The 15432-nt window shown below is 27.9% G+C and overlaps 2 protein-coding genes across 4 annotated transcripts; one reads left to right on the forward strand and one right to left on the reverse strand.

Annotated features, from left to right (window-relative positions):
• Positions 1–1171: 1171 nt before the first annotated feature.
• On the forward strand, positions 1172–9187 carry LOC142645088 (uncharacterized). Of its 3 annotated transcripts, none has more exons than XM_075820383.1 (2): positions 1172–1624; positions 7353–9187. In XM_075820383.1, the coding sequence occupies exon 2, from the start codon at positions 7652–7654 to the stop codon at positions 8444–8446; it is 795 nt and encodes a 264-aa protein (XP_075676498.1). In that variant the 5' UTR covers positions 1172–1624; positions 7353–7651; the 3' UTR covers positions 8447–9187. The 3 variants fall into 3 exon arrangements, with proteins under 3 accessions (XP_075676498.1, XP_075676496.1, XP_075676497.1); XM_075820381.1 differs by lacking the exon at positions 1172–1624 and adding an exon at positions 4143–5426; XM_075820382.1 differs by lacking the exon at positions 1172–1624 and adding an exon at positions 7115–7224.
• A 2741-nt stretch (positions 9188–11928) lies between these two features.
• Positions 11929–13408, reverse strand: LOC113789177 (uncharacterized). Its single transcript, XM_027338673.2, has one exon. The coding sequence runs from the start codon at positions 13308–13310 to the stop codon at positions 12063–12065; it is 1248 nt and encodes a 415-aa protein (XP_027194474.2). The 5' UTR covers positions 13311–13408; the 3' UTR covers positions 11929–12062.
• Positions 13409–15432: the final 2024 nt, after the last annotated feature.

Raw genomic sequence — 15432 nt, forward strand, 5'->3', positions numbered from 1 at the left:
ACAATAATCATCAAATGTGACCATAGATTTTTTTTTCTTTTTTAAATCGTTGTTTGAACAATGATCAATAAAGGTTAAACTTTTCATGTGATATGGTTATTTTTTTTTTATTATCAAATGATCTTTTAAGTATATAGACTAATCATTAAGACGTTCGTTCGTTTTTAATTATTTTTGATTACATTTTTTTTTATAAATAAATCTGTAGTTATGTAATAAAATTTTTTTTTGTTTTGTTTGTCGGTCGGTGGCAGAAAAACAAACCTTTTAAGCAATGATAATGATGATGATGATGATGGACAATTTGAAACAATAATAATTATTTTATTTCATTGATAATAATCATTTAGAATTTGACCATCATCATTTTGATTTGAAAACAGCTGCTAAAAGATTCTTGTTTTTGTTTCGAATACATACCGCTAATATTATGGAATTTCATTCATAGATGGCGTTGTTTTGAGAATTTATTTTTTTCTGTTTCAGAATAACAAATTCATTCGAAATTCGAATGTTATTAGAATTTGTTTTTTGTTTTTTACAAGAATTTTTTTTTTGTTTTTTGACAAGAATTTTTGTAATTATATCGATAACAAATTATCGATGCATTACAATCGATGATTTTCATATTGAAATGATTTTAAAATTGCTGCTGTTGTTTAATATATTTTTTTTTCTCGACATCTTTTTTCTCGTCATCATTGATAACTGATGATAATGGTTGTCGTCTTTATGTGGTGATATTATGATTGTTGTTGATCATCATCATTATAATAACGATGATAATAATGATTTTGTTTTTGCTTTTTTTCAGTAAGTAAGAATGAATGGATGAAAAAAACAATAGAATTTTTCATAATGTCTTTTTGGTTCAAGCAACAACAGCAGAACAAAAAACATCGAATCAACTTTGAAAATAATGACAATAATAATAACATTACCGGCAATGACAAATCGGCTACTGTAAATTTTCTTCTTCTTCTTCTTCTTCTTCTTCTGTTTTTTCCCCTCTTATTTGTTTTGCTTGTTATTATTATTTTTTTCGGTTATGGTTTGTTGGTTTATAATGGGTTATTATTATAAGTCATCATTATTATATCATAGTTATTTGATTTTCAAGTTTATTGATGACTTTATATATGATATAAAGATTTTTGAAGTTGGTCAAAAAAAACAAGCAACAAAAATCATTCAGTAAATCATCATTATAATCATCATTGTCATTATCATTATCATTATCATGATGGGTGATTATGGATGATGATGATGATAGTGACAGTCAAACAAATTTAAAATCATCATCATCATCATCAAAGAGAGAGAGAGAGAACATTAGTGTTGATCAAATTATTTCCCAGTTTTTTTTGTTTCTTACAGAATTTTATTACTTTTAGATAAGAATTCAACAAGAATCATACTTATGGTAGTAGTAATTTTCCATATCAAATAATGATTCGAACAAACGAAAAATAGAAAATTCCGGATCTGGAAAAAAAGAGTTGAATTCAACATCCCCCCACAAAATTATCATTCGATATTGAGCAACAGCAAAATTTGCTTGCATTTTTGTGTTTCTCATTTCATCAAAGAGGCGAAAAAGCAAAAATTCTTCAAAGTTTTGAATGTAAGTAAATCCTTTATTGTTTCACTGAAAATAACCATAAAGATAATGATGATGATGATCATCATCATTTTTATCATTATCATCATCGTTTTTGGTCTTTTCATTTAATGCAATGGTTTTTTCACGAGGGCCTCTTGGTTTTTTTTTCTCCATCAATTATGAATGTAACCTGGTGAAACTTTTCACAATCCACCAACTACATATTGATAGATAACCGGAGCTCAATAATGATGACCGAAAAAAAATTTGTTAAACTTACAAAAATGATAATTAAATCATAGAGTGCCTCTTGTTTTTTTTTTTTTGGTTTCCAGGTTTGTTTTTCTTTTTCCGAATGTTAGAAATTTTCATCATTTCTTCATTTTGGTTATTTGGTACCTCTTTTTTGATGTTTGTGGTTGTGGTTATTTGATCATTTGAAGCAATTTTTTTTTGTTTTCACGGCTTCAAAATGATCGATGAATTGATGAATGAATGAATTTTTTTGGTTTGGTTGAAATTAGTTTTTCGGTTGTTTTTTTTATGGTTTTTAATGACCATTATTTTATGATGATGATGATAATTACATGAAAACCAAACTCAAAAAAAATGAAAATTTGTAAAATTCTGACCGCAAAAACAACCATAAAGAGAGAGAGAGAGAGAGAGAGAGAGAGAGAGAGAGAGAGAGAGAGAGAGAGAGAAGTTTGGTGCGATCATTATCATAAATTAAAGATGATAATGATTTCGTACCGAAAAACTAAAACAAAAATCCGAATCCGGCAATTATGAATTTTGGTTAGTTTAGTTTAAACACCGGGCTAACGAAAATTAGCTTATTTTTCCTGGCCGAAAGAAAAACATTCCAAACCGAAAACACATTGAAATAATTATGAGAGGCGAATGTGTGTTTGTGTATAATGAATTCCAACAGAAAAAAAATTCATTAACAAAACAAGAAAAAAAATTACTTGAAAATTTGTCTAATTTTCAACTTGAAATTCTTTTTTTTTCAAAACAAAACTTTATTACATCATTTATTTATGATGAAATGAACAGTGTTTTTTTTGGTGAAATTTTCGTTTTTTCCTCATTCGGAAATGAAAATTTGAATTGAAAACCAGGAAAAACGATGATAATTTACATTTTTTCTCGTCTAAAAAAATTAACAACATCATCATCGTTAATTCAGAATGCAGAATTAGATTCTGTTAATATTTTTTTCAGCATCGTCATCATAATAATAATCATCATCATCTTGATTCTTCAATTATATACGGATGTTAGTGGGGATTTTTTTTTGTTTTGTTTTTGGTTATTTTTTTCATTTTCCTACAAGCTTGAGGTTGGTTAGATATTCATCCAAAAAATGATAATGATGATGATGATGATTAAGGTGATGTTTATTTGGTTGGCAACCGGCTTTGATGATGTAAAAAACAATTATCATCATCATCCTGAATGAATATCTAAGTGCAAATAAGAAAATAGAATCTAAATATTTTTAGTGCAGATTAAGTAAAAAAAAATTCCATTTACAAACGACAATCATCATCCACAATATTCGGGTTAAAATCATCAGAAAATTTTCTAGTTTTTTTTCCCATTAAAATATGGCGTTTTCAAAAAATGCGGGAATTTTGAAATTAAAAAAAAATTCCCGCATCTATCCTGAGATTTTCCGAATGTTTTTTGGAAAAAATGTTTATGTTTTCCACCAAAAAATAAATCTGGATTAATCACATTGAAGCTACCAACCGAACCAGACATAACATTGAATAACTACAGTAATGGGAATTTAAAATTCAAAATCAAAACACCCGCATAAACATCCCGTTTTATTGAAAAAAAAATTTGTTTTTTTTTAAATTCTTTTTTCAAAATATCCACTATCCATCTATTCTCTATACATGCAAACATTTGTCGTAGTAGTAGTCATCATCATTGAAAACAAAAAATTCTTGTAACCAAAACAAAACAAAAAAAAATCAAAGATATCATCCGGGGGGAAGAGAGAATTTTGGGGTAGTAAAATCAAAGAAGCCATAACCACCACCACCACTACCGTATGCCGCAGTCTCATACCAAAAAACAAAATAAACAAAAAAAACCGAATTATAAACAACCATTATTATTTTGGTTATAGTCGAATTTCACGGGCCATCATTATCACCAAAATATTCAACAACAGCAACGACAACGAAAAAGATTCGGATATATTTTTATAACAACTATATACCGCCGATTGGGTATGATGTTTGAAATTCATTCAATTTTTTTTTGTTGCAAAGAAGAGGTACTGTGCAGTGTGATGTTGTTTTTTGAATGTCTGTTTTGTCTGAATTATATATCATCATTATCATTGGATTCGTTCGTTCGCCTGGTTTTTTCCAATCTCTCTCTCTCTCTCTCTTGATGTTTGTCTGTGTTTTTTTCCTTTCTTTCTGCATGTTTAACACACAGAGACAGAGATATTATATATGATGATGATTTCGAAATAATGTTCCTCGTTTGTTCAAAAAAAGAGCTTAATATTTTTTTTAAAGCATCAATTCTTTTCCCATTGAAGTTCAGTCTATCTATGTATGTGTGTATGTGTGTTTATTGGGTATATGCACTGTAGCAAAGAAGAAAAAGAAGATTCCCTCCATCCATCTATCTCTCTGTATTGATCTTTTTCTCTCTGGTTGTTTTTTTTTGAAAAAAAAGATGCTTTTTTCAGTTTTTTTCGCTGAATGTCTCTCTCTGTGTTGTATAATAATTTTTTTATTTTCATGGCTCATGTCTGTGTTGTCGTCGTCGTCGTTATTTAGATTTTTTTTTCAAAAAAAAATGTGTCGTTCTAGCTTTATATAATGGGAATACATGTCTAATGTGACTGGCTTTTTTTTTGTTTTGTTTTGAATCATCCATTTTGTCAAATGTCTGTGTCTCTGTTGTATGTCTAAAGATATTTGTATTTTTTTGTTGATGCGGTTATCACAATTTTTTTACATCGACCAAAAATCATCATCGTCTCGACTTCGTCTTGTTTTTTTTTCTGTTGTTGTTGTTGGTTTGGTTAGTTTGTTGATGTGGTATGTGTGTGTATGTGTATTCCCCATATTGGCATAGTGTGATACACACACACTAACCATACAAACACATGATACAAACACACGGAGAGAGAGAGAAAATTAAATGAAAAATCCAGAAATGTTTTTTTTTTCTTTTTTTTTTGGTTTTGGTTTTTTCTTTTTTTTCTTTTTCTATAAATTGCATCCAATCAATATCATCGATACACAGCCATAATGATTTTGTTTGTTTTTGAAATAAATTAAAACACAGCAATAGCATCAATTTGGGAATATTCTTTGATTTTTTCATTCATTCATTCGAAGATCATTATTGGAATTAACCGTGTACAAAATACAAACTCAAACTCAAACTCTCAAACTCAACTTTTCTCTGTATACACTCTCACCAGACTATACGGGTATCTTCTTCTTCTTCTTCTCGTTGTCCTCCATGTGTGTGTGTGACATGACACACACACACCACGACTCAATCATCAAGAATATACATAGACAAAGTTTGTGTGTCTTATGTTTTTTCGTTTTTGTTGTTGTTGTTGTTGTTGTGTCTTTGAAAACAACAAAAATCAAGTTCATGTGAAAATTAGCCATCCGAATATTCTTTGTGTGTATCATCATCATCATCATTTGATCTTGATCTTGATGTCTAATCAAACATTGTTTTGATAACCTTGGATTTCTTAAAATCATCATTTTATCATCACCATCATTGATTGATTGAATGTGATATCCATTCTACCTTCATTCATGTAAGGATTCTTTGTGTTTTTTTTGTTTAATAATTTTGAATTTGTCGATATTTTCTAAACAACGAAAATAAAAAAGCATCAACAAATGATAATGAAAATCATCAACATAGTTATGCAGAAAAGAAAAAAAAAAAGTTAATTAAAATGTTATCTAATGAAAGAATTTTTTGTTGTAAACAAAAATGTTGAAAACTTGTCGCAAGTTTTTTGGAAAGAATTTTTTCATCATTATTCCATATTTATGGTGGGGAAAAACAAAATTTACATAATCATTTTTTTTGTATGATGGTTTTTTGAATGGATGTTTTTGAAAAGAAAAAGTATTTTCCCCCCTATCTGATATGACATTGTGTTTGGGTAGAGAAAGAGAGAGAGAGAGAGAGAAAGAATGCAGCAAAAAAATGTTTGAAAAATTGGCCAGTTGGTGATTGTGGAATTCTTTTATCGATTTTTTTTTTTTTTTTTGTTCTCAAAACAAAAACAATCAAGGTTACCTGTGTGTGTGTGTTTACCTGTTTCTTATTGAATATAAAAATCTCATACACTCTCTCTGTATGTTCTGTTTCGATGTTTCAATTGAAAATTTCATTGAACTTCTTTTTTTTGTTCAAAGAAAAACTTCTTCGAACAACAAAAAAAAGAGTTGAGAGAAACAAACAAACAACACAAGGATTTTCAAGGATTTTTTTTTCAATTTTAAAATTTACTATCGAAACAACGACAGGCCGCATCAAAAAAAAAGAACATTCTTTTTTTTCAAACATCTACTTGATGATTTGATGATCACTCCGGTTATGTAAAGGCAAAACAAAACAAACAAACATTGAACATCCAGAATGTCAGAAATATGTCCATCAAAATGTTAATTTTGGTAGCTTGCTACATAGTTGTAAACATATCAACCAACCAACAGCGAAAAAAAAGGATTAACGAAAAATTTCGCTTTGTACATTATATCAAACGCAAAATAGATTGACATCGTTACTTTTTGTTTTGTTTTCATTCAATTATTCAATCAATTTGAAATCTAGTTTGTTTTTTTTTCTTTCTGATTCTCTGTGTGTTTGAATGTTAATGAAAATTACCTAATCATGAATTTCTGAGATTGTTTTTTGTGGGAAAAATGTACATTTTTGCTTTACCACAGAAAAAAGATTGATTGATTTTTGAATAATTTTTCTGTTTCTTCAATTCGATTCAAAATGACACCAAAAAAAAAAATGTTTGTTGTATTTAGTGTTTTGATGTATGTAAAACGCTGATGATGATTATTATGATAATGAAAATATAATACTTTAAAAAAAAGAGAATAATGAATGTGGGGGGAAGAGAAATATAAACAGTAGTAGTTAGTTATGAAGAATTTCAGTGAGTTGAAAGAGTTAAAATGAGAGAGAGAAAACAAAGTCAATAATGATTATGAAAAAAAGTAAAGGCAAAGGCGTCAATCATTTCAAATTTTCAGGTAACAAAAACTACCATTTCATCATCATTATCATTAACTATTAACCATTACAGAAGCAAACTACCGGCCCCCATTAAAAACGACAAACAGAGAGAGAGAGAGAGAGAGAGAGAAACATATCAGCCGTATTGAAAAGTAAAAGATTTTTTCGAAAAAAAAATTTCTAATTTTAATTTTGAAAACCAAAAAACACAAAACAAACAAACATTTTTTTCCATTTGTCATTTGAACATTGTAAGTGAATGTTATGGCACATTTAATGAATGAATGAATGAAAACTGAATTTCAGAAGTGATGCTAATCATTTTGGGTTTTTCGGTTTGAGAATTGAATGTTTGTTTGTTTTTTGTTTTGTTTTGATGAATGAAGTTGACAATTTTGAAAAGAATCATATTCAAATCAATCAATAATTTCTTGTTTTTTTTCTTTCTTTTTCTTCCCGGAAAATTTACCGTTATTAGAATTCAATAATTTTGGAGAAAACAACAACAACAACAACAACGTTTCCATTGTCAATTTTTCTATTGAAAAACGAATTTGGGAAAAAGAAATATTGCTGCCTATAAAACTAAACAAATGAAAATCAAAATTTTTCTGCATTCGTTTAAATGATACTTTGTTTGGTCATTTAAAAAAAAAATTGGATTTTTGATTTTTGATTTGTTATAACTACCATCAAAAACCAACCAACCAACCACCATCAACACACACACACAAACACCATTTATATTAATGAACTACTCAATGAGGACGGACGGCGATGTCCTTTAATAATTTTGGTCATCAATGCAGCAACAAAAATAATCCAAATCCGAATAGAAAAAATGGCAATAATAATAATAACAACAACAACACCGAAAATAATAGCAAAAATTATAATTATAAAAATTATTATCAAAATAATTTTAATCATAACAACAATAATAATAATAATAATGATTTTAATAATGAATTATTTACATCTGGATCATCATCATCATCGACTATTAATTCATTATCAACATCATCCTCCTCATCAACATCATCATTTTATAATAACCACCACCACCACCACCATAATAATAATGTTCAACGTTATCAACCATTGGGTAATCAAACAGCCAACAACAGTAACAATAAAAATCGATCATATTTTGATAATGATGATGATGAATTACGAAGAGTGTATATACGACCACCACCTAATCGTCATGCTTATGAAGCAATTTTATCCGATAATAATAATTATCGATCGAATAATAAAAAATTTCTATCATCAACGATTCAAAGTTCCTCACCATCACCATTTCAATCATCATCATCATTTAATACAACAGCAACAACAAAAAATAATGATAATAGTCAACATTCAAGCTCAAAATTTTCAATGTTTGGTAATAATTCTTCCGCCTCGACATCATCATCTGTATTATCCAAAAATTCATCATCGACATCATCGACAACAACATTATTACCATCACCAACATCATCTTCGTCATCATCATCATCATCATCATCATCATCTTCCAGATCCAAATGGTCAGCATCATTTTTATCAACACTTGGCAAAAGATGACATTTGAGATTTATTCGTATTGGTCACACAGCAAACATTATCGTGATTATTAAGTGATGTTCCACACACACAATATGTTCCACCTTGTTTTTTTCAGCCATATTTATTCAATGAAAAAAAAAATGATGACAATCATATATACAATGGACCATGATGTGATATTTAATTTTGGACGATTATTTATCAATTTTTTTTAAATATTTTATAAATAATGTAAATAATATTGATGATTATAAATTTGTAATGTAAAAAAAGAAAATTTATAATTAAAGAGAATCATGGAAGAATTGTCCATTCACCACCACCACCACCACCACCATCAACAACAATTTATCCACCAAATGAGCCAAAGATTTTCATATTTTTTTTTTCAAAAATTACTTCAAACACAAACAAACAAACAAAAATTGGGTTTCTTTTTCCTTTTGTCTAATTTCTTATCAATGTCAAAAATGTTTGGCACATCATCCTTGAATTTATATTTTACTTTTTTCTTTCCAAACATCTTCATTTTTTCGAGGATCATCTTGTGTAAACACACACACACAGAAACACACATTTGATTTCGTCGTTTTCATTTCTTTTTTTCTATTTAAATGCACACAGACACAGAATATGTTCATTTATCATTTGATTATTATTCTCAAATGATGTTTTTTTTGCTCTAATTATAATTATAATAATCAGAAATTTTTTTGCTAAAAAATCTAAAAAATAAAAATTTATTTTTAAGAAATGAAATTTTTGCTTCGTTTTTTTTTGTTGGGAATTTTTCCCGGGAATTTCCCATTTTCGAAAGATGTTTTCCCAATATCATTTTCGTTGTTGTTGAATAAATAATTTAAAAGAAGAGAAAGAGACAACGAAGATTCTATACATTAATTTTTTTTCAATTACAATCATCATCTACTGTATCACACTATTTTTAGATCAAATGAAAGTAGTAATGAATTACATATGTATTTTGGAGGTGGGAGAAAAAGGCATTTGGGGATTACATTTTCATTGATGCACGCGTTGCTTTTCAGTTGTTGAAAATATCCAAATCCTCATCATCATCATCATCATGATAAAGGGGATTTTTATAAAAGAAAATTATTATTATTATTATAATGATGATGATGATGATAATGGGAATATTAATAATGATAATAATAATAAAAATGATGTGGCGGTTTTTTTTGTTTGTTGAATTCTGTTTCTGTCATCTTCTGTAGTTTGTTCGGTTCATTATTTTGTTTCGTTTGATGAAGGGGGGGAGAAGAGGATGGTTAAGTCGAAATGGATAGGAAGGACAAAGGACAGAAAGATGTTAAAGGATTAGATAAAAAAAATCAAGTGTAAATCAACTGATAACCACCACCTACAACACCACCTACAACCACCGATAAAACACACATCTAAACAACCTTGGAATATATAAATCGTCGTTGTAGTCGTTGTTTTTTTTTGTCTGGTTATTATTATTATTATCCTAATCATCATCATCATAATCTAAACAAACATTATGGCGAATTTTTTCTCTCTATAGACAACATCAACGAAAACAACGAGAAGTAATGATGGCAGAAATGAAAACAAAAAAAAAGTAGACGAAAGGGTTAATATTATACAATAATCTATGTTTGTGTATAGACATTATTCTAGTGAACAACAACAACATTGAAATTGAAAAATTTTTTTCAAAAAATTTCAAAATCTTTTTAAAACACTGTCGAATAACCGGCAATGCCGGTCGATTGTTATCATCATCATTGGTTACATCGTCGGCATCAAATTCTCAAATGGCAATGAAATTGAGAAACCAAACGAATTGAAAGAAAAAGAAAGAAAGAGTGAATTTCAAATGAGAGAAAAAAAATCAAACTTTCAATAGAAGAATAGAGAAAACAAAAACAAAACAAAACAAACAAAAATCAGACCTAAAAATATAACTGAACGGGTGAAAAAAACGAGCATAATATATTCCATTTCTTTTTCATTGGAAATTCATTTTTTATTTATTTATTTCGAGTTTTCGATTTCATTTAATATTGATTTCGTTTGCACATTGCTGCTCTGTTCGAAAACATCCTGAATTGAAATTGAAATTCCTGTGAATTTACAAGAAAAAAAATCGAAAAAATCATCAATTTTATTTTGGATTTTTTTTTCGTTCTTTGCCCCCTTGTACTACTATATAGACATCCTTGAAGAAACAAAAAAACATTCTACTTCTACAAACCAGTGGATTCTTCTTTTTTAGTCATCAATACCTATAACTGAATGCAAACCCCCAAAAAAAAGTAACTGCAAGTGATTAGATCATTATGCACTCATTATCGATGCTACCGACGAAGAAAAAAGGAGAAAAAAAATGAAAATCAACCACCGAGAATGCCACTGATGAAGGAAGAAAAAAGATAAAGTAACAACAACAACAGCAAAAATCAAATAAGGATACATTTTGCTACATTGTTTCATAAATATAAATCAATGGTTGCCCCTTATCTAGTTAATATCATAATCATGAATGATCGTTCTTTGTTTTTTTTTTTTTTTTTTTTGCTTTTTGTTTCAGTCTTTTTCAATCCTTTTTTTCCACTGAAATTATAATGAAATTCATCAGATGATATGATGATGATTTTCGGAATAAATTTTCTTATTTTTCATTTCATTTCATTGAATATTCAATATTTTTTAATGATCATCATTAAAACACACATGACCATACTGGATGATGATGATGAAATATATGCATAATAATGAATTGAAAACCAAGTTGATTGCAAAAAACAACAACAACTTCAAAAAATGAATTGAAACTAATGAGTTTTTCTATAGGAAGTGAACAAAAAAAATAACGGCAAATTCCATTAAAATTATTGTTGAATAATAATCAGTGATTATCAATCATTTTGACACGACCATCATCACATTTTTTTCTGTTGAAAAATAACTCTTTGAATACTTGATGATGATGATGATGGTTAAAAATCATCAGTTTCATCAGTTTGCCAGAAGAAATTTTCTTCTTTCAATAAGACCAAGTGACAATGATCCACCCAGAAACAACAACAACAAAAATCATCATTGGAATTTTTTTCATCAACAGGTGCATTTTGTAGCTGCTGTTCGAAATGAATGACAAAAAAAAGAAAAGAAAAAAAGAATAAAAACTAATTTCAATTTCTAAAATCACATTATCTGCGTTCATCATCATTATCATCATCCAGTGAATTTGTTTCAAGGATAATTTTTATTTCAAATAAATAAGAAAAATAAGATATGCTGAATGGCCTAACAGTTAATTTTCGAAAAAAAAAATTTTTTATGCATAAATTATTTACAATCCTTTGATGACAAAAAAAATTTCGATATCGATTTTTTTTTCAACCATTCATTTATTGACCATGGAATGTCAAGAAAAAAAACTTGAACAAAATCAAAAATCGCCATTTGAAATGAAGAAAAACAAACACCAAATCAATATGCAGGGGGAATTTTTTATTAATTTTTCTTCCAACAACAAACAAATCGACATGAAATAACATAAAATAAAAAAAAATTGAAATAAAATTATTATTTTAAGTGGTCAGAAGGGAAGAAAGGGTTGAAAAAATGAAAGAAGAAAGAATCACAAAATTATTTTATTCGATTCGATGATTTGATTGGATTTTTGTAAATATAAAGCATAAAGAACCTGTTGAACATGTACACGATCATTCCAATCGATTATATATTGTTGATTATTTAATATTGATAATAATCGATATTTAAAATCAATGGACATAAATTTATCAAAATAATTTTGATATTCAAATGAACATAATAAATTTAATGTTGTATGTACTAATTCAGCATTTAATGATTGTAGATTTTTTATTAAAAATGGCATTATTAATGGTATTATTCTTGAAAAAATCGATTCTGAATCCTTGTTGCTATTAATGTTGGAGCCATCATCATTATTATTGATGGTCAACAATAATAAATTCAATACCTGTTTCAATTCGGCCAATATTAACATTGATATTGTTGTATGTAATGATGATGATGATGATGATGATGATAAATTTCGCCAACTAAACAAACGACGAATAAAATCAATAATTTCATTCGGATATTTAGTCATAAATTTTATCGTACATGTAAATAATGGTATATAATAATAATAAAGATATGGTAAACGATGTAATGATAATAATAATGATTTGATTGCATTCATTTGAAATGGTCGTTGTTGTTGTTGTTTGGCAATTAAATCTGAATTTGAACGATCTCGATTCAACATTAATCGATAAATATACAGTAAATTTTCTAAATGAATATGTACTTTTTCGATTGAATCATATGAAATAATATCATTCAATTTTTGTATAATGATTTTATCGATAATATTACGTCTTGTCGGTATATATTGATAAATCAAACAAACAATAGATGAAATATGATTTCGTTCAGTTTCATCATCACTATGTATCAATTCCAATAATTGTTGAACGAATAAATCATCAAAAATCGTTCGTGTATATTCGAAATCTTTTTTGAAAAATTGTATTGAAAGATTCAATATTTTATATACAATATTCAAATGATCATTTAAATCTGATGTAGAATTATATTTTTCAAATACATGTCCATAATTGATTAATTCATTTTGTAATTTGGATGGTCCTAATGAACGAAATAAATTCATTTTAATTATATCCATTATATCGGGGAAAAGATATTTAATATTTATATTTTCTTCAACAGTATCTTCAGTCATAAATAGATCACAAATTAATTCAAGTTTTTTATATTTTTCTAATTTTTCCATTAAATTATTATCATTGGTAAAATCAAAAATTTTCATGCAAATATTTTTAAAATTGATATCCATTTCTTTTGTTGATAAGATCAAAAAGCCAAAAGATGATTCAGAAAATTGAAAAATAACAACAAAAACAAACAAAAAAAACCGTTGAATTTTGAAAAATTTCAAAAAACGAAAACAATCGAAAAACATGATCAGGCCATCAATATAGTACGTAACCACGTTTTCGACAACCATCTAGTGTTGAAGAATCAAACTAAATAATTTCATTGGATTCTGGATTCTGCGATTTTTTTGTGAATTTTAATCACAAGAAAAAAAAGAAAAAATGAACTGCCATAATCAATCATCCAGGAATAATAGAAAGAAAAACAGCATGATATATTAGTAAATTAAAAATCATTACGCCTTGCTAATAATAATCAGAATAATAATTCCCGGATCAATTGACAAACCGAGAGAGAGAAAAGAAAGGGAAATTAGTTAGTTAACAGAATCCAGTAAAAAAATAATAATAATCCTTTTTTTTTGAAAATATTAATCAGGAACTGATAAAATTCATTTAGATTATAAAAAATCTAATTATTATTCCCTTTATGATTATTATTGTTTTTCTGGTTCTGGTTCTGGTTCTGGTTCTGGTTCTTGGTTCCTGATTCAATTTCCTCGATTGATTTTGATTTTGCGTTTTTTTTTGGTCTGGTTCCAATTTTTTTGTTTTCTTTTTGTCTAATTCCATTAGATTCAAGCAGAAACAAACAACGAAACGAAAAACTGCAATAATAATTTAGAAACCAGCGAGAAGAAGAAGAAGAAGAAAATCGATTTTATTTCGAGAAAAAAAAGGTAGAATTATGAGCAAGCAATAACAACAAAAACAACAGTGAAAACCATCAATTGGATTCTGCATTGATGGTCATTATAGGAGAAAAAAAAGAAACGAAATTTCTAGCCAAAAAAAGGCCAAAAACAAAACAAGAAAAAATTTCCAAAAACAAGAATCTTTTCGAATCATTACTCATTACACATCACTTTCTATCTATCTGTCTATCTCTGAGAAAATGAATTTGGTAAACTAGAAACAAAAAAATTAAGTCAAGTCAAGTCAATCAATCTGATGAATGAATGAATGAAAAAACAAAAATGGAATAAGTATAGTGAAAATGACCGACCAAAGGAAAAAAAAGAAGAGAATCTTGGAAACCAACGAAAGAAAGAAGAAAATTATGATAAGAATTGTTACCCAAAAAAAACTAGAAAAAAACATCCTTAGTGGCATTGGCGTGGACCAAAGAGAGAGAGAGAGAAAAATCCAGAATCCAGACCCAATATATAATATTCTCCAAAAAAAACCAATCGACTCTCTCGAATGAATGAATGAGTGAGAATCCTATGAACTCTCTCTCTCTCTCATTCTAGATTCTGTATGATGTGATTCTGTAGTTGGCCGTTATTGTTGTTGTTCCCTATTACACTTTTTTTGCCTATCAAAAGAATCGTTATACAATAAATTCTGTTTCTTGATCTCTCTCTCTCTCTCTCTCTGTGTGTGTGTGTGTATGTTCAAGTTTGATGATGGTGGCAGCAACCCAAAAAAAATAGAAAAGAAAAAGATGCTGGCTTTTTCCCTTATCAAGAATGATGATGTTCTCAGGGTTTTTTTTCTCTTCCCAATTCGAAGGAAACAAAACAACAACAGCGAATAATTATTTGTATCGTTTGATGTGTATCGAAGAATATGAACCATCACCATCATCAAACTTATAACCAAAGATTCAAGTAGGAAACAAAAAAAAAAACAAAGAGTTCAGAACAGTGGATTCAATTCAATTCCATTGCACACAACGAATAAATACTGCATCAAAAAATAAAAGAAAAAAACAAATTTTAGATCGATAAGATTTTGGCTGTTTGGCGTTTCTTTATTGGCCCGTCGATTTTTTTTTCATTTTTTCGTTTGGTCCTTGATTCTTGGTCGGGAAAAAACACATTTTTTTCATTCAACAACGGAAAAAGACTTGACTAGAAACAATTTGAATCGATTTTTTTTTCTAAAATTCTTTCTTTTTTCCATAAAATTCTGTAATTTTCAAAAAACAAAAAAAAACAAAATCCGACCGATAGAGGGCATTGATATTTCTTTCATTCATTCATTTCTCTTTTGAAAAAAATGCTTGTCAAAAAACTG

This window comes from Dermatophagoides pteronyssinus, unplaced genomic scaffold, assembly GCF_027571235.1.
Source record: "Dermatophagoides pteronyssinus isolate colony J.1.1.1.1 unplaced genomic scaffold, Derpt_VIB-CSIC_2022.12 sq0006, whole genome shotgun sequence".
NCBI lineage: Eukaryota > Metazoa > Arthropoda > Arachnida > Sarcoptiformes > Pyroglyphidae > Dermatophagoides > Dermatophagoides pteronyssinus.